Source organism: Leptosomus discolor, chromosome 1 (assembly GCF_034619465.1).
Source record: "Leptosomus discolor isolate bLepDis1 chromosome 1, bLepDis1.hap2, whole genome shotgun sequence".
NCBI classification, from domain to species: domain Eukaryota; kingdom Metazoa; phylum Chordata; class Aves; order Leptosomiformes; family Leptosomidae; genus Leptosomus; species Leptosomus discolor.
In genome coordinates, this window is record NC_141391.1 from 759478 (window position 1) to 783181 (window position 23704).

At 59.5% G+C, this 23704-nt stretch overlaps 1 protein-coding gene across 3 annotated transcripts in view; it reads left to right on the forward strand.

The window, feature by feature from the left end:
- The window catches only part of NUP98 (nucleoporin 98 and 96 precursor), a 40443-nt gene extending 18965 nt beyond the window's left edge, over positions 1–21478 (forward strand). For 2 of the 3 annotated variants that reach the window (XM_086475539.1, XM_086475548.1), the window contains exons 16-33: positions 1723–2030; positions 3126–3239; positions 3999–4137; positions 4401–4578; positions 4916–5080; positions 9123–9299; positions 10062–10215; positions 11483–11903; positions 12672–12901; positions 13644–13913; positions 14507–14664; positions 14871–15014; positions 15859–16001; positions 16836–17057; positions 18127–18368; positions 18861–19015; positions 19461–19572; positions 20059–21478. In XM_086475539.1, the coding sequence (XP_086331665.1) occupies positions 1723–2030; positions 3126–3239; positions 3999–4137; positions 4401–4578; positions 4916–5080; positions 9123–9299; positions 10062–10215; positions 11483–11903; positions 12672–12901; positions 13644–13913; positions 14507–14664; positions 14871–15014; positions 15859–16001; positions 16836–17057; positions 18127–18368; positions 18861–19015; positions 19461–19572; positions 20059–20276 (3550 nt within the window). In that variant the 3' untranslated portion in view covers positions 20277–21478. Of the gene's footprint in view, positions 1–1722; positions 2031–3125; positions 3240–3998; positions 4138–4400; positions 4579–4915; positions 5081–9122; positions 9300–10061; positions 10216–11482; positions 11904–12671; positions 12902–13643; positions 13914–14506; positions 14665–14870; positions 15015–15858; positions 16002–16835; positions 17062–18126; positions 18369–18860; positions 19016–19460; positions 19573–20058 lie in introns of those variants that run through there. The other variant, XM_086475556.1, reaches the window with a different exon arrangement.
- Positions 21479–23704: the final 2226 nt, after the last annotated feature.

A 23704-nucleotide genomic window follows, 5' to 3' on the forward strand; every position in this document is an offset into this window, starting at 1 on the left:
ACGGTAGTGGTGGTGGGGAAGGTGGTTGTTTTCAGGGGTGTCGCCTTAGCTGTTCCCTGGAAGCAGGTTGGCCTGTTGTGGGGTTCACTTCCTCTTAAACAGCCGTGTGCTCTTCCCGTGGGGTCGGTGCCGATTCATTCCGTCCGAAATGAGGAGTTCAAAGCGGAACAGCTCCTCCGGGGGTGCCACGCTTCAGTCCCTCTAGCCAGAAACTCAGCCCTTTCTTGATGGAGCTGATAGACCTGACCCTGGGTGAGAAGAACCTCTCCTCCTGCTTAGTTCTCCTCAGTAATGTGGGGATTGCAAGGAAGCTGCGCTGACCCAAACGTCTCGTCACAGTAATGTGGTTTCTACATATTAAAATAAGAAATCTGTCAGGTTCTTCCCCCCAGACGCCTGAATAACTGCTTCCTCTCAAAATCTGCAGCTGTATTTCAGATTAATTTTTTTTTTTTAATCAGAGGCTGGAAAAGTTCCCAACCAGCTCAACATTTTTGTTTTATTTAAAGCTATTAGAAGGAAGAACTGATGAGGGGAGGGGGGAGCTTTGTTTGATCACTTCAGTCCTGACGTGGGCGGTTCATACTGGGGCAGAGGCGTTCGTTAGCTGCGTTGCCAGCAGCCAGGTGCGACAGGCAGCTCTGAAGCTCCTCTTTTGGAGTGGCTGTCACAGCCGTGTTCTCAAGCGGTGCTCACAAGACCTAACGATCCCGTCCTTCTAAAACTGTGTGTGCTTTGGGCACAAAAGTCTGTAACAGCCTTGTACGGAAATCGTTGAATCTCAGCTGGAAGTGACCTTGGGAGGTCTCTGTTCCTCAAGCAGACTCAGCGCTGAATTGAGAGCTGGTGGTTGTGGGCTTTGGCCGGTGGGGTCTCTCAGACAGAATCACAGAACGGTGGGGGCTGGAAGGGACCTCTGGGGATCATCCAGTCCCACCCCCTGCCAAAGCAGGGTCACCCAGAGCAGGTCACACAGCACTGCGTCCAGGAGGGTTTTCAATATCTCCAGGAAAGGAGACTCCACAACCTCCCTGGGCAGCCTGTTCCAGTGCTGTCACCCTCAGGGTAAAGAAGTTTTTCCTCACGTTCAGGTGGAACTCCCCGTGCTCCAGTTTGTGCCCATTGCCCCTTGTCCTGTCACTGGGCACCACTGGGAAGAGCCTGGCCCCGTCCTCTTGACGCCCACCTTTAGATATTGATAAGTGTTGATAAGGTCCCCTCTCGGTCTTCTCTTCTCCGGGCTGAAGAGCCCCAGGTCTTGCAGCCTTTCCTCGTGGGAGGGATGCTCCAGTCCCCTAATCTCCACAGACAGAGATTCCCCAACCTTTCTGGGTTCCTGTTCCAATGCTTGACTGTCCTCTTGGATTTCCCTGCTTTAATTTGGCTGTTGCTTCTCGTCCTTCCGCCACACGTGTCTGTGGCACCCGTTTCTCTCAAGCTCTCCTCACAGGGCATGTGCTGTAGTCCCCCAACCAGCACGATAGCCCTGTCCTGGTCTTACCACTAGCTTTCTTGCAGTGGGAGCCCAAGATTTGATGCAAAATGGCAGAGGTGGTGTAACAAGGGCAGAGTGAAGGGGAGTAATGGCTTCCCTCAGTCTGCCGACTCTGCCCTTCCTGTGGTGGTCCTAGTCGCTTTTTTATGAGAGAAGACACCCGAATTTTGATGTTGATGCAAGTCCCTTAGAACTGGATAATTCAACTTTATTCTTCGTTTCTTCAGGTTCTTTTTGTCAGTAGCGCCCGATGAGAACCACGGGCAAGATGGTGAGCGAGAGGAGGAGGAGGAGGATCACCACGAAGTGACGAGGTTTTACACTAACCCCATTGCCAAGCCCATCCCCCAGACCCCGGAGAACCCCGTGCACAAGCCCCAGAACAGCGTGGATGACACCATCGTGGCTCTGAACATGCGGGCGGCCTTGCGAAACGGCCTGGAAGGCAGCAGCGAAGACGCCTCCTTTCACGACGATTCCCTCCAGGATGAGCGCGAGGAGGAGCCCGAAACGGTGCCTCATCTGCACCCGGCAGGTCGGTGTGGGGGGGCGGGAGGGGTGGGTCCCGGCAGCGCGTCCTGCACGCTTCCTGCGGCTCTCCTGCTGGCTTGGACCCTCAGCTTTTTCTCTTTCCCACCTCTGTCCTTAGGAGTACAAATTCTGCTCGCTGGACTTTCTTTTCTGGTGCAGAAATCTTTTCTGCTGGGTCAATGAGCCGTTTAATTTCATCCCCAATTTTGTGTTAGATGGAGGTGGTGAGACGTGTGGGGGGAGGAGGACCCGCTCTGTCAGTGTTGTGCAGCAGCAGAGTGAGTTGACTTGTCGTGCAGGAGCCAGGTCTCGGAGTTAGCAGCCTGATGCTTGGGGGTTACCAGCGCGCAGACTGCCTTGTAGAGCTCGCTGGGGACGGAGTGGACCATCGAACATGGCCCTGTCCTCTCTGGAGCCGTCGTGCCTGTGTTTTCCGTACTCAGTTCCCGTCTCAGGGTTTAGTGCAACTGAAAAAGAGAAAGTGTGAAAATGTGCTGAGAGGTCTGCAGTGCTTTTCCCTTTAACTAAGACTTTATAGCCGTTGAAGAGGTGGGGATGTATGTTGGAGGGTTTTTTTTTTTAAACTCTTGAGTGACCTGGAGAAGGTGAAGAGGGAAAGATGTGTTCATCCTTTCAGGTAACGTGTGGCACTAGTGGAACTAGCGGGTGGCGTGTTCAAAAGAAACGCCTTCAGAAGCCGCGATGGTGAGCAGGTGTAGATGCAGGAAGCTTTTGTGGAGTCGAAGGATGATGAGAGAAACGAGGAGGTGGAAAAGCCCTGGAGGCTGTTAAATGCAGAAGGGGCTGCCCCTCGGTCAGCAGGAGCCCGCCGCTGAGAGCGCGTCCCTGCCCGGTGCTGCTGCGGGCGTGCTTCTTGCTGCCGACCGCCGGGGACGGCTGCGAGGCTGGAAGGAGCTGGCGGGGCGGTTCTCCTGAACGGGCTCTGAAGGCCGGGGAAATGGGGCCTTCTGGTTTCTCTGTTTGCTTCTGTGGCGCTGGTTCTCGATTTGTTTGGGACCTGCCGTTGTCCAGGAGCTCCTGAAGTGCTGGAGTTGGGATCTTGCTGGCAGCCCCGTTCTCAGTGACTTTTCTGTTGTAGGAATCGTTCTGACAAGAGCCGGCTATTACACCATCCCGTCCATGGAGGAGCTGGCCAGGTCAACCGGTGACAGAAGGGAGTGTGTGGTGACAGACTTCACCATAGGCCGCAAGGGTGAGCACCTACAGCTCTTCCAGTTGCTGGAAGTTGAACCAGTGACTTCGGAGCTCTGGAGCTGAATCGGAGCTCCGTGCCCTGGAGTGATTACAAGTGGGGCCCTGGTGTGGTGGACAGCTTGCAGCGAAGGCTGGTCGTGCTTCAGACCGCTACCACCAGCAGCCTGTGTGAGGGGGTGACTTGAGAAGCCTGGCTAGGGGAACAAGAAAAGCACCTGCAGCTTTTAAGCCACCTCCTGTTCTTAAACATAAGTTGTAAAATCCAAACTTGCTGGAACGTTGGTGCAAACCTGGTTGTCGCTGCTTCCAGCTTACGTGGTACCTACGCTGGAGCTGACAGAGCTCTTGTGAAGAGCCTTCAGCCCAAACTGTATTCTTTACTGCTTTTATTTAAAAAACAAAGAGAAGAAAGGGCCAAAACCAAACAAAACCAAGGAAGAACTCCACCCCAGATGTGTGCACTATTGTTTAAAACACTTTTTCTAAAGATGCTGTACAGCTGAGGGCGCGCTTAGCGTGTGTGTGGGCAGGATGGATAGCCAAGTGGTAACAAAAAGGTTTCTGTGCGAAAGAATTGGCTATAAAAGAGTTGATAAGGCGACTTTGGTATTCTCACCCTGGGACAGGGTTGTTGCTTGTGCCTTGCTCTGGGGACAAGGTGGTGAGGTGGCGAAGGGAGGAGGATGGCAGGGACAGAGGTTGGCTGGTGTGCAGCTTGTTTCACGGACACACTGTGATGTTTTTGTTTGTTCTGCAGGTTATGGCTCGATTTACTTTGAAGGAGAGGTAAACCTGACTAACTTAAATCTGGATGACATTGTCCACATCCGCAGAAAAGAAGTGATTGTTTACCCTGACGATGAACGGAAACCGCCTGTTGGTGAAGGGTTAAACAGGTAACGCAGGAACACGCGCTGCGTGGGGACAGGGGCTGCTGGGGGTGGGTTTTGTCACGTTGGCATCTGCTGCGTCTGCAGGCAGCTGCCGAGAACCCTGAATCGAGCTGGGCCTTCAGGTCGCGGCGTTATACGCTTAATAGATACTTGCAGGTTTCTGAACCCAAAATTGGGGTTAAAAGCTGGTTTGAACCCACGTGTTCAGTTCTCAGCTCCTGTATGGGTCAAAACCTTGCAGTCTCTTCAACTTGTGTCTCTCCCAGACGAGCAGAAGTTACCTTGGATGGGGTCTGGCCCACAGACAAAACCTCTCGTTGCCTCATCAAGAGCCCCGAGCGCCTGGCCGAGATGAATTACGAAGGCAGGCTGGAGTCCGTGTCTCGGAAGCAGGGTGCTCAGTTCAAGGAGTATCGCCCAGAGACGGGCTCCTGGGTGTTCAAGGTAACGTCCTTGCTCTAGTGCAGAGTGCCTTACACGGCAGTCTGAAGTTAAGAGTCTCCGGAGAACTTGTAATCCAGACGCTTTGCGAGGCTTCCGTAAACAGTCTCAGGTGCTTTGGCTAGGGGGCAGCCTGTCCTCACCGCACCCAAGCTCCCTTCGGATAAGGCCTGCATCCAGCGCGTGTCCTTGGTCTGTACAGAAGCTGGGCTTGTTGCAGGCGTCACGGCCGCCGTCTGGGCGGGAGAGTTAACGCCAGCTCCTTGCTCAGGCCTCTCAGAAATGGATGCCTGGAACCTCTCTTCCAAGGTGTGACCCGTTTGCCCGTCTCGTTGCACAGGTCGCACACTTTTCCAAGTACGGCTTGCAAGATTCAGATGAGGAAGAGGAGGAGCGTCCTGCAAAAGTAGACGCAAAGAAGTTAAAAACTACACCCGTGCCACCCCCGGGGCACCTGCCGCCCCAGCAAATGGCCCTGAACAGCAAGCCGGCGCCTCAGGCTCAGGTAGGAGGACGGTGACCAGAGGGGAATTAACACAATGGAGTTTGGAGAATAGCTGATGCCTGGGGAGGGTCTGTTGGAGTAACAAGTGGGCCGGAAGATAAAGAGCAAAACCTTTCACAGACTTGTGCAAACTCAGTAGCTCCTCCGACCTCTTGAGGAGGGTTTGCATGTTCTTTTTCGTTAAGGTACTTGGCGTTTCGTACTGAGGGTGGGTGGGGGATGGGAAGGCTTGAAACCCGTGTTTCTTGTTTAAATTCTGGTCTAGAGTGAGCTTGGCATCTTTGCACTGCTTATGGAAAACCCTGCTTTTGTGAACACTGAGTATGTGCCGTATCCTGGAATCCCAGCACGGTTTGGGCTGGAAGGGGTCTTGCAGGTCATCTTGTGCAACCCCCCTGCCCTGGGCAGGGACACCTCCCACCAGACCAGGTCGCTCCCAGCCCCATCCAGCCTGGCCTTGAGCCCTGCCAGGGAGGGGGCAGCCACGGCTGCTCTGGGCAACCTGGGCCAGTGCCTCACCGCCCTCAGGGTGAAGAATTCCCACCTCATCTCTCATCTCAATCTCCCCTCTTTCGGCTGGAAACCGTTACCCCTCGTCCCATCACCTCACTCCCTGATCAAGAGCCCCCCCCTTTCCTGTAGCCCCTGTTTATAATTCCAGCCCCTCCTGCTGCCTGCCTCGGGGGTGGTACTGTGTGTTAATATGACTGGACCGTCGCTCGGTATGCCAGGCTGCGTGCTTTGCAGTTTAATGTGCTCTGTTTTTATTGAAAATGACTTTTTTAAGGCTGGCTCTATGCTGGGTGAAGTGCGTTTCGGTCGGGTGTGCCTGCTTCTGAAGCCCCATAGGACATCCTCAGAGGTGTGCCCCTGCCTCGTGTAGGGAAGGCAGCGGTTTATCCGCTCCCTTGGTAACCCCTTAAGGTCTAACCTGAGTTCCATTTTTTTAAAAAAATCCTTTTATGTGGGTTTAAGGCTGGTCTGATTGCAGCTGCGTCTTCCAGAGGTCACCACTATGGATATTGTCCACCTGAACGAGGAGCTGCCTCCTTGTGGGTGCAAACCAGCCCGGTAGGGAGGCACGCTGGCCTTGGTGGGATAGAGTCTGCTCTGGGTGACCAGTAAACGTTTGGGAACCACCTGGAGCTTTTTGAAGTAACCTGTCGTAAAACAGACAGCAAGTGCAGCGCAGATCTGGGGTTTGTCTTTCCCAAAACTGGTTTCTTGATTGCCTGGTTGTGCAAACCAGCCTTCAGCAGTTGGGGTGCGCAGGAGGGCTGAGCAGAGGCTGTGCAGCCGGTGGACAGGACGTGCCGGGAGGGTTTTGTCGCTGGCTTTTGGTTTCACCCTCCTGTGACCGCGGTGGCAGGCGACCTCTGAGCTCGCAGCTCACCGAGGTCATGGGCCAAGGTGCTGCTTGGCACGTGCCTGGTGTTCGTGACGGGTCATGGGACAGGGAAGCGGAGGCGAGAGTTTTGTTCCTGCATCTCCAAAGCCAAAGCATGAAAACCGGGCGAAGAGGCGGTGCTGTCAAACGGGCTGAGCGTTTTTGAGTTGGTTGGGTGGTTTTGGTACTGGGTCCAGTCCTTTCGAAACCAGGAGACGTTACAGCAGCATTTCTCTTTGTTGGCCAACGGCTTTGGGTAGCTTGGAGCCCTTCTGGCCAAGGGTCTGTCCGTAGTGCCAGGAGATGGAACAAATCCTGCTGCTTCGCTGCCTGTGCAGCAGAACAGCTTCATGGCTTCTGTGGCAGGAAAACACGGCGTCGACTGGGAATTGCTTTTGCTCTTACACGGCCCGTGATCCAGCCGTCACCTCTGTCGAAACACCGGAGCCATCCGGGCCCTGCTGGTTTAGGTCTCCGTGCAGGCTAGAGGGGCCCAAAGTATCCGTCCGGCGGCAGCAGCTCACCTAAACGCCGTTGGGCACAGCCGGCACTGCGGCGTGCCAGGGTCCCGCGGCAGGAGTGCCGGGCACCGCACAGCCGGAGGGCACCGCCTGGTTTCTGCTGGGCCGGGTGCTTTGGCCCGGCAGCTGCCCGGCACCGGCGGGGAACGGCGTTCTGGGGGGGCCTGTCCCGTCCCACGGCCGCTGGCAGCCGGGCAGGCGCGCCGCCGAAGGGCTTGCGGCACGCTGTCACGCTGCGCGGCGTGGGGCCGGCATGGGGGGGCTGGCTGCGAGGGTCGGCCGGCTGGGCAGGAGGAGAGGTGGTGACGGTGGTCAGGGCTGACTTTGCTGCCTGCTGAGACCCCCCCAGCTTCCCCGTCCGGTGGCAGCTGGGTCCTGGTTTGAATTTGAAAACCAAAACGGCACGCACACACGCGCTCTGTGACCCAGCGGTCTCGGAGGGGCTCGTGGCCACATAAAACCTCTCTGAAGTTCGTTGTGGAATATCCAAATCTTAACTGGGACGACGTCACGGGTAGGGAAACACAGAGTGACCCGTCTGCTCGTCAGCCACCACTGGTACCACACAGCGATGCTGGGGAATCGCTGCTTTTAAGCTGGTTTGCTCAGTGGTCTGAAACATCCCAGGAAACCTTTCTGTGTGCGGTAGCACTGTGAGGGAGAAGGGGAGGAAGGCAGGTGCGCAAAACCCTTCCTTTTTGTCGGTCACGTGGAAAACGGAAAGCTGAAGACTCATTTCTTAAACTGAATGGCAGAACTTGGGGACCTTCAGCGGGGCGTCGCTGAACCCTGACTTCTCCTTCGCTGTGACTTGCACTGTGAGGGTACAGCTCCGAGGGAAGCGGGGGTCGGTTATTGTGGTGGGTTGACCCTGACCAAAATGCCAGGTGCCCACTAAAGCCACTCTGTCGCTCACCCTCCTTAACTGGACAGGGAAGAGGAAAAAAAACACCAACAGGCTTGTGGGGTTGAGATGAGGACAGGGAGATCACTCGGCATTGACCGTCACGGGCAAAACAGACTTGACCACAGGAAAATGGGATTTATTACCAATTAACTCAGAGAGGAGGAATGAGAAATAAACCCAAATCTTAAACCCCCTTCCCCCCACCCCTCCCTTCTTTCCCGGGCTTAACTTTGATCCCCATTTCTCTCCCTCCTCCCCCTCAGCGGTGCAGGGGACAGGGAATGGGGGTTGGGGTCAGCTCATCACTGTTTTTTTCTGCTGCTCCTTCCTCCTCAGGGGGAGGACTCCTCACACGCTTCCCCTGCCCCAGTGCGGGGTCCCCCTCACGGGAGAAAGTCCCCCATGACTTCTCCAGCGTGAGTCTTCCCACGGGTTCAGTTCTCCATGAACTGCTCCAGCGTGGGTCTCCTCCATGGGGTGCCGTCCTTCAGGAACCGACGGCTCCAGCGTGAGCCCCCTCACGGGGTCCCCAGCAGCAAACCTGCTCCAGCGGGGGCTGCTCTCTCCCCACGGGCCACAGGTCCTGCCAGGAGCCTGCTCCGGTGCAGGCTTCCCCCGGGGTCACAGCCTCCTTCAGGCACCCACCTCCTCCGGCGTGGGGTCCTCCCCGGGGTGCAGGCAGTCCTCTGCTCCCCTGCCCACGGGCTGCAGGGGCACAGCCTGCCTCACCGGGGTCTTCCCCACAGGCCGCAGGGGAATCGCTGCTCCGGCGCCTGCAGCACCTCCTGCCCCTCCTCCTGCCCTGCCCTGGGTGTCTGCAGGGTGTTTCTCTCCCCTGTTCTCACTCCTCTCTCTCGCTGCACAATCACTTTTTTCCCTCTCTTAACCCCGTTATCCCAGAGGTGAAACCACCGTCACTGATGGGCTCGGCCTTGGCCAGCGGCGGGTCCGTCTCGGAGCCGGCTGGCGTTGGCTGTGTCTGACATGGGGGAAGCTTCTGGCAGCTTCTCACAGAAGCCCCCCCTGTAACCTCCCTGCTGCCAAACCCTTGCCCCGCAGACCCGTTACAGTTACAGATCTTCATCCCTAAACGTAATGCCGAGTCCCAACACAAGCAAGGGAGTACTCCCCTTCGTTTGCTCGTGACTGTTGAAACTGTTGAATGCTCTTCCCCGGCAAACTGTTGCCTCTGTTGTGGTCTGACGTGGCCTCCGCGTGTGTCCGCAGACCCCCGAGGTGGAGCAGCTGGGCAGGGTGGTGGAGCTGGACAGCGACATGGCGGACATCACCCAGGAGCTGCCCCCGGAGCCCGCTGCGGAGGACAGCAGGATGGAGGAGCAGGAGGCCGTGCCTGCTTCCACTCACATCGCCTCGACCCTGGGTATTAACCCCCACGTCTTGCAGGTGAGTGCCTTGTGACTTCCCCCCTCTGAAGGCGAGGACTTGGTGATACCTCTGGCTGCTCGGGGGCGGGGGGGGTCATACCTCTGGCTGCTCGCTTTGCCTCCCCAAGGGTATTTACCCACCAACTGGTACTGAACGGTACATCCCACCTATGGTATGATCAGACGGGCGTGTCTCTGCCGTAACCCTTTATAGACATGAACAGCCTCACGTTAAATTGAAGTCAGCTGCAGGCTGGAAATCAGATGTCCAAATGCTGAAGTGGGGGCAATGTGAGAAGCTAAACTAACACCTCTCCAGGACTGCCTCGGGGCCAGCTTGGGGAAAACAAGGTGATAGCATAACGGGTCTTGGTTTGGGCGGTGGTTTTTTGGTGAAAGCCTAGTACCTGGAACACTTGTGGGCTTCTGGCGGTGTTTTAATCTGTGAGGAGACAACAGCGGAGTTATTCCTCGAGCTGAACAGTGGGAAGAGCTGAGGTGGAAGAAGCCACGACTGTTTCAGGACTTGGTGCCCGTCCTGACGAGCGCTGTGACCCCGATTTGAGTAGTGGTTTGGGAAAGCCTTCGCCAGCTGGCGGGCTTCCTTTCGGCTCTCCTGAGCTGTGCCTCCGCTGTGACTTGAAGCGCGGGGCGGCAGGAGCGCGGCGTCTGGTCACGGGCAGCACATCGGGGTTGCCTGGCGCAGGGAGCCGAGGAGATGGGCTCGCTGCTGCGGGGAGAGTGACTGCTAATGTGCAGGCTTGCCTCCTCCCCTTTCCAGATTATGAAAGCTTCCTTGCTGGCTGATGAAGACGACCTAGATTTGATCCTGGATCATTATCCAGGGAAGCAGCCCGTGAAAACGGATACTTCTCAAGAGATCTGTTCCCCAAGGCTCCCTATCTCAAAATCCCAAGGACAGAACAGATACTCAGGTATTGTGGGAAACCACGTATTGTGTGGGAAAGAGAGTTGAATTTTGGTATTAGCAGGCGAAATCCTGTCCCTGGCTGAACATGGGGCAGAGCAGTTGTGTGCTGGGGTGGGTTAGCTTTGGCCAGCAGCCACATGCCCAACCAGCCACTCTGTCTCTCGCCCTCCTCAGCAGGACAGGGGGAGAAAAGTAGATGAAAAATGGATTGAGATAACAACCAGGGAGATGGTTTTGCTTGTGACAGTAACTGGCGAGCAGACTCGAGTAAAACGGATTTATTGCCAGCTAAAATAGTTTAGGTGGTGGGAAACTAGCAACGAATTAAAGCAACGCTTTCCTACCCTGCCTCACCTTCCCCAGGCCCAACTCCCTTCCTTCCTTCCCGGCTCCTCCATCTCCTGCCCGCTCCAGGGGGCAGCAGGGATGGGGCACGGCGGGTTGTGGCCAGCCCGTAGCGGTTCCTCTCTGTCGTTCCTTCTTCCTCGCGCTTTTCCCCTGCTCCAGCGTGAGTCATCTCCCAGGGGCCGCGGGGGGAATACCTGCTCTGGCGCTGGAGCACCTCTGGCTCTCCCCTGCCTCCTGACCTGGTGCTCACGCTGCTGTTCCCACCCTTCTGTTTCCCCCTGTGTGGCGTTTTCTGCTCTTTTTCGGAGCGCTCTGAGGCACCACCGACTTTGCCGATGGGTCCGGGGGTGCCACAGACCCCCGCGATGGGCTCGGCTGTGTCCAGCACGGGGCAGCCCCTGCCCTCTTCCCACAGAGATCACCCCTGCAGCCCCCCCCCCCGCCCCCAAAACCTTGCTGTTGCCACCCAATACGTGCACTAGATGGTGATCTTGGTAGGAGCAACACCTCTGGCAGCGAGGGTTAGAGGGGCAGGCCTGAGAGGCTTCTGTGGGGAGGGTTTCAGCCCAGGCCCTCCTGAGAGCAGTCGGTCTCTGCTTTCCCCGTGAGGTGCTCCTGTCACCTGTCCAACAGTGGCTCCTCCGGAGCCGCTGCGTTTCGGGGCGAGGCTGCCGTGCGCTGTTCTCGGCGCGGCACCACGCGCGGTCGCTTGGCTGACGCAGGTCAGGCCGGGCGCGGTGCGTCTCCCGGTTCCCGGCGCCGCAGGTAGGTCGCGCTTAGCTCGGCGTGACCGTCGCAAACCCGGACCAGGGTTTGGCAGACGGGCTGCTCCAGAGCTGACGTACCTTTGGAGTACCAGCCGCGGGCCGCCGAAAGGCGAGTGCCCCCTTCGCTGACGCCGCCTTCCTGCTCCTCCCCTCTAGCCGGAGGGCTGCTGCAGAGCAAGTTCGCCAACGTGCTCTTCCAACCGCCGAGCGCCCCCCTGGCAGACTGGAAGGGAGCGAGGACCTCGAGCAGCCCCCCTGCCGCTGCCCTGTGGTCGTCGGCTCCGCCGCTGGCGCCGGCCTTCTCGGTGCCGCCCTCGGCCCCGGAGGCGCAGCTGAAAACGGTCGGGGTCCGCCGGCAGCAGGGGCTCGTGCCGCTGGAGAAGTCCGTCACCTACGGGAAGGGGAAGCTGCTGATGGACATGGCCCTCTTCATGGGGCGCTCCTTCCGCGTGGGCTGGGGACCCAACTGGACGCTTGTCAACTGTGGAGACCGACTGAGCGGATCGAGGGAGATGGAGGATCTGCAGTCTGAGTCCGCGGAGTACGGGTTCCTGCCGACTCCTGTTGCTCCGAAATCGTGAGTAGCCGTTTCCTTCAGGGTGGTTCTGACTCTCTCTGTGCTCAAAAGAATCGTGATCGTAGGTCACTGTTCCTTCTGACGTGCAGAAGTGGTGTGAGATCATGTTCCCCTGGAGATTTCCTTCAGGTTGCGGCTTTACAGAAATCTGTACGTCAGGGACCTGGAATACTGTGGTCAGAAGGGTTATTTTTTTAACAAGTAAATGGCACTGTCGTCCAGCAAAAGGTTAGAGAGAGGAAGTTCAGAATTGTTGTCCAGGGAGCTTCTAATCTGCTGTTGATCCTCCCTGAGGAACTTCTTGTTCAGCCTTGAATTCCCAGGTGCCTTCAGTTCCGCTGGTGCGTAAAGCACCGCACAGACCTTTCCTGGCTCTGGGCTGTGTAACTCCGTACCTAAACTTGACTGGAACGGAGCCAGAGATTGGGCTGTTGAAGTCTTCCAAGGAGCCTGTTGGGCTGATGTTCTCCAGCAGCTCTGACTTGCTGGCAGAGCGACGTGCTCTCGCAGAACGTGCTGGGGTATGGCGAGGCGGGCTGATGGCCTTCCGAGAGCTGGGGGCGCCCCTTGAGGGAGGTTTATTTGCCCATTTTGAAGTCCCAGACTGTGTAACTGTGTTTTTCATCCCTAGCTGCTGACCCTGGGTCGTATGTCTTGCTGTTAAAACAAGGACGGGCCGCGCGGTGCAGCGGCTCCGTGATGGGTGCAGCTCACTTGCGTGGAGAACAGTTCAGAACTACCTGTCTTTTATCTTCTCTTTTCCTCCAGACTCCCAGAATCCTCTTTCAAGGTTCACGTGGAGAAGCTGAGCTTAGAAGAACGGCGGATGGGCAGAGACAAAGAGCTGTACCTCGTCCCTCTGGAGATAAAGCTGAAGCACAGCACTGTCCACATGGATGAGCGCTGTCCTCTTCTGGCGCCCAACCCGGGCGTTGCTGCTATTCACGACTACGCCGCCTGGGTTAGGAAGGCGGCCGAGGATCCTGCCGTGGCGGCAGGTGAGTATGGAACGGCTCTTCTCGCGGCGGTGGCCGTGCCTCTGGAAAGCTGTCCCCTGCGGGTCGCACCAGAGCGGTGACACCTGACTAATACGGAGAAAGGGACCGTGCCCCAGCGCTCCTTCTGGAGGCGTAGCCACGGTCGATGGCGTGGGGGAGCTGGCTGCCTTCCTGCAGCGGCTCCTGACAGTGGGGTGTCCTTGAAGATGCCCTGCAAGGTTCTGCCCGTGATCTCACAGGAATCCTCTCTGCGTCGTCTTCTGTGTGTGCTTGTCGCGGTCGGGACCGACAACGACAAAAATATATATAAAAATATATATAAAAAGGCAGTCTTTATTAAAGTTGTAAAAGCCGAGATGGCGCAGCAGCAGAAGCATTCCCTTTTATAACCTTTCTTATCTGTCCGCCGGTTCGTGCGCTAACGCTGCTGAAATGATTCACTCAGTAGCTCTGTCCATTCACCTCCGTTCACACACTGACTGGCTGGAGCTCCTGCTGTATCTCCCACTTCGTTCTCTTGCCAAATTTCTGCTCTGTGGTATTCACTTGTTTAGTCTCTTCTTGCTCAGTCTCTTATCACTTCCTCAGACCTGTTTACAACATTCTTCATCCACTTCTGTATACTGGAATGCTGTCAAGGTCAACTTCATCTTCCTCAGTCAGCTTCCCCCCGACAGGAGTCCCCTTTGCATCTTCTTCTGTGTGTGTTCGCTGCGGTGACCAAGTCACTCTGTCCTGACAGCTGCGGTGAAGCCCTGGTGCTTGGCGTGGACTCTCTGCGAAGCGATTTGGGGGAACCTGAAGGAGTTAGAGGCCAGCTTGGAGGAGCCCAGCGACTACATCCTGGCCCTGGAGCGCAGGAAAGCCTTCTCTCGCTGGCTGTCGGAGACTGCCGCGGCACGGATCGAGGAGGAAGTCTCTTTGTCCCGGCACGGTAACCACGTCGAGGCGGTGTTCAGCTGCCTCACTGGGAGGAGAATTGGCGAAGCTTGCAGGCTGGCCCAGCAGTCGGGTAAGGTGCTGGCGCCTCCCGGCCTTTTGGAGGCGGGGAGGGAGGGAGACGCCTGACGAGAACTCACGCTTTGAGAGCCGGTGGTAACTGGTTGCTCTGAGGACGGAGTTTTCCCCTGTCAGATGGTGACTGGGGGGGGTCTGGCTCCTCTGCTTCACGCTGGCGTGCTCGTCAGCTCTCCTGCAGGTCGTTAGTGATGCTGTCTTGTGTTCGGGACGGGGGTTTTGCATAGCATCTCCTCTGAGCGGCTTTTTAATTGCTGTTACTTTCAGTTGAGCTTCCGTTAAGGTACTTCACGTCCGTTTTGAAAAAGCACGTTTCCAGACCCTAACGGCTGGTTTTGTGTCAGCTCAAGTCTGCGACCGTTTGTCTCCTTTGGGGAATCTCCTCACCATTCCTTTGTCTTCCTCCCCTCCCCCCCCCCGCCCCCGTTCTAGTAGGTGTTTGTGGGCTGGTTCATTTGGGGAGAAACTGGGCCCAAAAGGCAGCAGTGCGGCTGCAGCTGAGCAGAGCGCCCCGCAGCTCGCGAGCAGACAGCCGTGGCGGCGGGAGCGGGGAAGGTTTGCCTGACGGGCTGTTGTCTCCTGTTTCAGGCGACCACAGGCTTGCTCTGCTCCTCTCCCAGCTGGCGGGGAGCCAGCCCGTCCGGGACCTCCTCACCATGCAGCTGGTGGACTGGCACAGGCTGCAGGCAGACTGCTTCATCCAGGGAGAGAGGCTGCGGGTCTTCGCCCTGCTCGCAGGAAAGCCTGTAAGTTCTGTCCCTCGGCTCTCCGGCCCTTGGCTTGGCTTCCCCTTCGCGGCCGCGGCGCGCGGTCCGCAGCAGGAGAGGAAGGAGTTGCAGTGTTGACCTGTGGGTTTTTTTACCCGTTGGTGTCACCTCGCGCTGTTGCACGCCCGGTACGTGCTGACCGTTGGGTGACGGGTTGGACTCGACTTGGCGACTGGTTTCTCTAGGTGTGGCAGCTGTCGGAGAGGATAAGCATCAACGTGTGCTCCCTGCTGGACTGGAAGCGCTGCGTGGCCGTCCACCTCTGGTACCTGCTTCCTCCCACCGCGTCCATTTCCAAGGCGCTCGCCATGTACGAGTCGGCGTTCCAGGTAGGGCGGCCGTGCCGGGGTGAGGGGGGATCTGCCTCGGTCCCCTGGGCTGCCCGGTGCCGCGCCGAGACCGGCGTGAGCCGTCGGGTGTCGCCGCGGAGGGGCCGCCTGTGGGGTTGCCTCGGGGTCTGCCACTGTTTCGGGTGTCACGGCACCCGGTGCCTTCCCCTGCTGGGGTTGAGCCCCGTGGGTCACTCGAGGCGCCGGAGCAGCTTGGGCCCTGCTCGGGGGGGGGGGGGGGGCCTCTGGTGGGGTCTGCCTTGAAGCAGCTCTCCCACGGGTGGAGTGTTGGCGGGGGGTTGGCAGCCAGGCGGCTCGTTTCCAGAGCTTCCCGTGGGAAGGCAATAACTGGAAAGCCAGCGGGACGTGGGACGCCCTGCCGAGCGCGGGCCAGCAGGGCAACCCTCGAGAGGGCTTTGGTGGCCCGGGCGGGTTGGGCGCTGCGGAAGCCAAGCGCGCTCTGGCGGCGCGGCGCCCTGGGGAGCGGTTCCCGGTGGCTCGGCGCGCTCCGTGCCGCTGGAGGCTGCCGAGGGAGAGCAGAGCAGCCCTGCCGGGCCGTGCCGGCTGCCGTTCCCTCGGGTCACCGGGGATCCCCCAGCTGGGAGGTGGCTCGGGGACACGGGCTGTACCTACGCGAGAGCTGACGATGCCTCTGCGCGGTGGCTTTTGGGAGCTCCCTGTGAGACGCGGCCGAGCCTGGCCGAGCCCTCGGGGTTTGGGGTTTCCCTGAGCGGCGCCGTGGTAGCGCGGAGTGGTGCGCCCTGTGCCGCCCCCGAGCCCGCTGAGCCGGGGGGCGTGCCGAGCGCGGCTTTGTCCAAACTTGCTGTTAAATCTGTTCCTTCAGAACACAGCGGAGTGTGACAAGTACGCCTGCTGTCCCCTGCCTCCTTACCTCGAGGATTCTGGTTGTGTGATTGAAGACGACGACAATGTAGGAAGGCCCCTGAGGGATGTCTGCTTCCACCTGCTAAAGCTCTACAGCGACAGGTAACCGGGGGGGTAGTTACCAGGCTACTTAGGGGAACCTCGATCGGTCAGGGACTTGCTGAATTCCTGGTCCAGGGGTATGAAATCAGCTTCGACCGTTGTTGCCTTTTTTGAAGGCAGTGAGAAATCTGCGGGAGGGGCGCGCGGAAGGAAAGGGGGTCAGTCTGGGGGCAGACTCAAAAGGAGGGCGAACGGGTTTTAGCTGCCGCTCCAGAGCGCGGGTACAGGCTGGGTGATGAGTGGGTCGAGAGCAGCGCTGGGGAGGAGGACTTGGGCGTGCTGGTGGGTGCAAAACGGGTCGAGAGCAGCCCTGGGGAGGAGGACTTGGGCGTGCTGGTGGGTGGAAAACGGGTCGAGAGCAGCGCTGGGGAGGAGGACTTGGGCGTGCTGGTGGGTGGAAAACGGGTCGAGAGCAGTGCTGGGGAGGAGGACTTGGGCGTGCTGGTGGGTGGAAAACGGGTCGAGAGCAGCGCTGGGGAGGAGGACTTGGGGGTGCTGGTGGGCAGAAAACTGAACATGGGCCCGCACCCTGTGCCCACAGCCCAGAAAGGTGACGGCCTCTGTCAAGAGCAGCGTGGCCAGCAGGGCGAGGGTGGGGGTTTGGGCAACCTGCTCTAGTGGAAGGTGAGGGGGTGGAGCTGGATGACCTTTAAGGTCCCTTCCCAAACTGTTCTGTGAATCTATGGAAAAAAACCACCCCAAACCGCACCCCCGGGTCAGTCACATCCCCGCAATAGTTGGAGGTGGGTGAAGGGGAGAACCGAGCAGCACCCATCTCTGGGCTTGGGGCGTGGGCACCGCTGGCTCTTGGTGTTGAGCTCCCTTTCCCTCCAGGCACTACGAGCTTGAGCAGCTGCTGGACCCCAGGAGCGTGACGTCCGACCCCCTGGACTATCGCCTCAGCTGGCACCTGTGGGAGGTGCTCAGGGCCCTGAACTACACCCACCTCTTCAAGCAGAGCCAGGGGGTGCTGAACGCCAGCTACGCCGCCCAGCTGGAGGGCGAGGGGCTCTGGGAATGGGCCGTCTTCGTGCTGCTGCACGAGCCCGACGCGCCGTGAGTGGAGGGTTTGGCTTGGGTTTGCCTCGGGAAGGATGCGACCGTTCCGTGGTGCCCAGCCCTGCTGAGCGCGCCGTGGTCACCGCGGCTGCGCTCGTGTTCGGTGCGAGCTGCGCAGCTGGAGCGGAGAACTGCGCTGGGGTGACAAGGGGGGGTGAATCGTTCTGCTTGGCTCAGCGCCGTGGTGCTGAGGGAGGGTCACGGTCGCGACGGACTTCCCTGCACGGGGTCGGATGAGCCGGTGCTGCTGTACGGCAGCGCGGGGGAGCGCGGGGGGCGGCTCCTCCTGACGTGCTTCAGAGTCACTTCAGAAACTCGGCATTTTTATATCCTTTTTCTGCAAAGTTGTGATCCTTAATGTATTTTAACATAAGCGGGCATGTTATGCCTGCTATTAATTTTGACATTTATAATGACTGGTCCACCCTATCATATAACTTTATTAATATTCCTATACTAATGCAATCATTGGTTACTTTACCGATCAAACTCTCTGATGTACAAATCAGGATGGGGAGGATGGGAGAGTCTTCACAGCAACATTCCTTTGTTTCTGTGGTTCCATCCCATAGGATAACGAGCTGAGAATGTGCAATTTCACCCCTCGTACCTGCCTCCCTGTTCTGAGTTCGGCACAATTTCACCCCCCGCAGCGGCTCTGGCTTTGGCCGTTTTCGTAAGGCTGCAGCTGCTGGCTCTGAGCATCAGGGAGGCTTCGTGTGTTTCTTACCATAACGTAACTTAATTGAATCACAAAATAATGAAATATAAGACGCTAGTTGTTCATGGAAAACAATTACCAATGAAAAGCAATTAGCTATTCAGACTTCAGACCTGATTATAGCAGTGTTAGGTGTTACACAGTGTGGGGTTGTGGCGCCCGTGGCTCCCAAGCGGGGCCGTGGAAGCGGAGCTCGGGGTCCTTTTGATCCCCCGGAGCGGTGCCCCGCGTCCCGGGCCCACAAACCTGACCCCATCCACCCCGCGGCGTGCTGCGGCGTGCCTCTGGGCGCAGCAAGGGTGGGGGGCTGCTTGCTGACAGACCCCCTGTCCTCTCACCCCGCAGCACCCGGGAGAAGGCGGTGCGGGAGCTCCTGGACCGGCACTGCGCCCTCGCCGACACGCCGGAGTCCTGGGCCAAGGAGACCTTCCTGACGCAGCGGCTCTGCGTTCCCCCGCGCTGGATTCACGAAGCCAAGGCAGTCCGGGCGAGGATGGAGGGCGACAAGCACAAGGAAGCCCTCTTCTTGTTCAAGGCCGGGCACTGGAACCAGTGCCACAAGCTGGTTGTCCGGCACTTGGCCTCAGGTGAGTCCGAAACCCTCGCGGCTTCGGTTCTGCCTTCCGAGCGGCGCCCGGGCGCGCGGCAGGACCGCGAGGTGCCGGGTGTTCGGTAGCACGGAGGGGCCGGGCTGTGTTTCTGGCAGCGGGGGGCCCTTTGGGAGCGGCTCTGGCGTGACGCCCGGCGTGGTGATGGCTCCCGGCAAACCCACGGGCAGGGCAGCGCTCGGCCCTCTGCGCGCCCGCCCCCCCCCGCCAGCGGTGCCTCGGGGAGCCGGGGCCGCCGTAGCGTTCCTGGGGCCCCGATCCTCGGGGTGTCCCCGCTCTGGGCAACGGGGGTGGCCTCAGGCTTGCCTCGGGTAGCTCCCGGATCTGGCGTGTCTGGCCGTGGCCGATGGTGTCAGGGAATTCCAAAACTGCCCGAGGGCGCCGGCCGGTCGTCGCTCTCCTGTAGCGGCCCCTGTTCCCGAGCTGCAGGAAACCCTCCTGCCCTGTCACTGACGCGCCCGTTCCCCTCAGATGCGATTATCAATGAAAACTACAAGTACCTGAAAGGATTCCTGGAAGATCTTGCCCCTCCGGAGCGGAGCACCCTCATCCAGGACTGGGAGACGGCCGGGCTGGTCTACCTTGATTACATCCGCGTTACGGAGATGCTCGATAGGATTCAACAGGTAACGGGCCGAAACGGTTGGGGGTCGGGTTTTCCCCATCAGGTTGGAGCTCCTACACGGTCTTGCTTTTGGAACAACCTTTTGCTCGCCGCTCCGTGCTCGTGGCCGTGTCTCGCGTTTGCAGAGGGGGGCGGACAACACGGTGCCCCCCCGAGCGCGCAGAGAGGTTTGGGAGACGCTGTCAGAATTCCAGAGGTGGCCTCTGCCCTGCGCAGGGGCTCTGTGGCGCCTGACGGCGGGCTGAGGGAAGCAGAGGGAGCAGAGCGGGGTGGTGAGGGGGGAGCCTGCGCCCCAGCCCCCTTTAGTTTCCCCCTTCCAGGCGTTGGCTTCGCCAGGGTTTAGCGCAGGCAGCCGCCCCTCGGGTAGACGCGGCTTGGGGGGCGCTGGGGCGGCCCGCCGGCGGTCCCGCTGGGTGCCTCGGGGGCTGACTGGGCTTTGCTTTCAGCTGGAGTGTTCCACCTACGAGCTGGAGCGGCTGCACACCAAAGTGACGTCGCTCTGCAACAGGATCGAGCAGCTCCGCTGCCACAGCGCCAAGGACCGCCTGGCTCAGTCGGGTACGGTGACCCCCCTGCCGCGCGGCCCGCGGGGACAGCCGCCCTCCCAGCCTGTCCTGGCTCGAACCCCCGGCGGCTCCGTCCCTCTGCGTGTGCCGGGGGGGCCGGCGGCGCGCTGCTCCCGTAGTTCCCGTGGCCGCTGCTCCCGGTTGTCGCTCCGGGCGGCTGCCGTTGCCCGGTGGAGGCGGCAGCCAGCGCCTGCTCTCCCGACGAGCCCTAAACCCTCTCGCCCGTGCTGCGTCTGACGGGCGTGCGTGCCGGGAGGAGCTGGCCGGAGGCGCGAGGCCCAGGGACCGGGGCAGCCGGCTCGCTGCCGGCGCTGAGGACGGGCCAGGCCCCACGAGGACACGGTTCCCCCGGCCCAGCCACGCGCCTCTGCTCCCCCGTTGCCTGTCGGGTCGCTGTTCGGGTTCTCCCCTCCGTGGGCTGAGCGCTCGCTCCCGCTCCGGCGCCTGCGGAAACGCTCCTTCTCCCTCCTCTCCGCAGACATGGCCAAGCGCGTCGCTAACCTGCTGCGGGTGGTCCTCAGCCTGCAGCACGCCCCGGAGCCCCTCGCCGACTCCACGCCCGACCTGCAGCGCGTCCCCCTCCGCCTGCTCGCCCCCCACGTCGGGCGGCTGCCCATGCCGGAGGACTACGCCCTGGAGGAGCTCCGCAGCCTCACCCAGTCCTACCTCCGGGAGCTGGCGGTCGCGACTCCCTGAGGAGGAATCCCGCCGATGGACAGTTTGTTTTTTACCGTTGGTTAACGCCTGCCCTCGCTGTGGGGGCGAACGACCCCTCCAGGCGAGCAGGGGTGGCCGTAGCGGCGTGAACCGGCTGTAGGGCGGGGGCTGACGCCGGAGCTTTTGTAACCTGGGGGAGCGCCGGGGCCGGTCGGACCCTGCTGGCTCGGCGCCCTCCGCCCCGCCGCATTTTCCTCGACTCAATAAAGCACCTCTTGCCCAACCTGTCTGCAGGGGAGATTGTACCCGTGGAGGGGGGCACGGCCTTTCCCCTCCTCCCGCTGCGGCGCACAGGACGGTGAAGCAAGTTCTGGGACAGCGGTTGCGTGGGCAGGTTTCCCGCTTCGGTGGGGCTGCGCCGGGGAAACCGATGAGCCTTCGGCCCCCGAGCTGAGCGCGGGGACCCCCTCGCTGGGGCTCTGCGGGCGGGGGAGGGAGGAGAAGCTGAACTTGGGGGCGTTGCTTTTCCTGCGGCCTCTTGCCAAGTCGGAGACCTGCGGACGTGGTGTTTTCTCTCGTTTCTCCCCCCTCCGTCTCCAGAAGCAAAGCGAGCTCCGTCCCTGCTGCAGGAGGAAGGGAGGTGGCACCCGCCTGTGTGTGCCTTACGGCGAGCCCCGAGGACGGATATCTCCTGGGTCCTGCCCGCAGGGACGCCCGGGAGCTCGTCCTGGCCGCTGCCGCCTCCCGGCACTCCAGGCTCCCGACGGGAGGGGGCCAGTTCCCTGCCCAAAGCAAAACTGCCAAAAAGAAGCGTCGCCTGCCCCAGGAGCGGAGCTGCCCGGGCGCCTCGGGGGGCCTCTGCCCCACTGCCCGGGTGGGTCGGGGTCCGTGGCCTGAGGACATCGCGCCAGCCGGCAGCTGCCCCCCTCCCCGTGCTCTGGTGTGTCCAGTCTTTGCTCTTGCCGTGGTTAGAGACCGGCTCTCCTCGGAAGAAGGAAAAAAAAACCCAACGAAAAAGCTTGTCTGTGAGTCTGCTCCCGTTGTGGGGTCGCTCCTGCCGCAGCCACCCGGGCCCTGCCCGCAGCCCCCAGCCTGCCCGCTGCTGCCTTGCCTTGGCTCGCTGCAGGTCTTCGTGCATGAGGGTGACGGAAAGGGGTTTATTAAAGAAAAATAATAATAAAGTAAATGATCTAGATTATTTTCCTGTCTTTTTGAAAACAATAAATAAAGTGTTTATAGTATTCCTGTGGCTTCCTTCGCTTTTTAAGTAAGATTTCAGTTTCGTAGGGTGGTGAGTGTGCGGGGGGGGGGGGCACTGGGCAAGCTGCAGCCCCCCATGGAGCTGAGTCTGTGGAGGCACGTGAAGAGCAGCAGGAAGGGCTTCACCAGGTGCCTCAGCCCTGAGAGACCAGGGCAGCGGTGGCTCAGGGTGGAACAGGGACCTGGTCACAAAGGAGATGGAAAAGATTCCAGGTGGGGTCTTCGTCTTGGTCTGGACTGGTAAGACCTGGCCTTCAGCAGGCTCAGGTCCCTGTGGCCAGGGGGAAAGGTCAGAGCGAGGCAGAGCTGCCCTGGTGGAGGAGGCTGAGGCCGGGGAGCACTTACAGAATGTCAGGGAGATCACCCAGTCCGACCCCCCCTGCCAGAGCAGGACCACCCAGAGCAGGTCACCCAGGAACACGTCCAGGCGGGTTTGAATGTCTCCACAGAAGGAGACCCCACCACCTCTCTGGGCAGCCTGTGCCAGGGCTCTGCCACCCTCCCAGGGAAAGTTTTTCCTCATGTCCATGTGGAACCTCCTGTGCTCCAGCTGGCACCCGCTGCCCCTTGTCCTGTCACCGGCCATCACCGAGAAGAGCCCGGCTCCGTCCTCCTGACACTCGCCCGTTACGTGTTGATAACCAGTGGTGAGGTCACCCCTCAGCCTCCTCTTCTCCAAGCTGAACAGACCCAGCTCCCTCAGCCTTTCAGCACAAGGGAGATGTTCCACCCCCTCCATCCCCTTTGGGGCTCTGCGCTGGACTCTTCCCAGCAGTTCCCCGTCCTCCTTGAACTGGGCAGCCCAGAACTGGACACACTATTCCAGATGGGCTCTCACCAGGGCGGAGAAGGGGGAGGAGAACCTCTCTGGACCTACTGACCACCCCCTCCCAATACACCCCAGGATGCCACTGCCCTTCTTGGCCACGAGGGCACCTTGCTGGGTCATGGTCACCCTGCTGCCCACCAGGACCCTCAGGTCCCTCTCCCCTACGCTGCTCTCCAACAGCTCAGTCCCAGCCTGTACTGGGACATGGGGTGGTTCTTGCCCAGACACAAGACTCTGCACTTGCCCTTGTATCTCATCAAATGTCTCCCCCCCAGCTCTCCAGCCTGTCCAGCTCTCACTGAACAGCAGCACAGCCCCCTGGGGTGGCAGCCACCCCTCCCAGTTGTGTCTCATCAGCAAACCTGCTGACAGGGCACTCTGTTCCCTCATCCAGGCCATTGGTGAACGTAGTCCTGGTCCCAGTACCGACCCCTGAGAGACTCCACTAGATACAGGCCTCCAACTGGACTCTGTCCCGTTGACCACAACTCTCTGACTTCCTTCCTTCAACCAATCCACAATCCACCTCACTACCTGGTCATCCAGACCACCCTTCCTCGGTGTAGCTGTGAGGATGCTGTGGGAGATGCTGTCAAATGCTTTCCTGAAATCAAGATAAACCACAGCCCCTGCACTGCCATCATCCGCCCACCTGGCTGTGTCATCATAAAAGGCTGTCAGGTTGGTCAAACATGACTCCCCCTTGGTCAAGCCATGTTGATTGCTCCTAATGACCCTCTTATCCTTGATAAGCCTAGAGATGGCACCGAGGATAAGTTCTTCCATCACCTTTCCGGGGATGGAGGTGAGGCTGACTGGTCTGTAGTTACTCGAGTCCTCCTTCTTGCCCTTTTTGAAGACTGGAGTGACATTTGCTTTTCTCCAGCCCTCAGGCACCTCTCCTGTTCCCCACGACTTACCAAAGATGATGGAGAGTGGTCTAGCAATGACTTCCGCCATGAACATAAAGAAGTTTTACCTCAGAGAATCATAGAATCACAGAAGGGTTTGGCTTGGAAGGGACCTTAAAGACCCTCTAGTCCAACCCCCTGCCATGGGCAGGGACACCTTCCACCAGACCAGGTTGCTCAAGGCTCCATCCAACCTGGCCTTGAACCCTGCCAGGGATGGAGCATCCACAGCTTCCTTAGGCACCCTGCTCCAGCGTCTCACCACCCTCAGGGTGAAGAACTTCTTCCTTGTATCTAGCCTAAACCTGCCCTCTCCCAGCTTCCAACCATCACCCCTCGTCCTGTCACTGCAGGCCCTGGTAAAAAGTCCCTCCCCTGCCTTTTTGTAGGTCCCTTCAGGTGCTGGAAGGTACCGCTCTAAGGCCTCCCCAGAGCCTTCTCTTCTCCAGGCTGAACAACCCCAACTT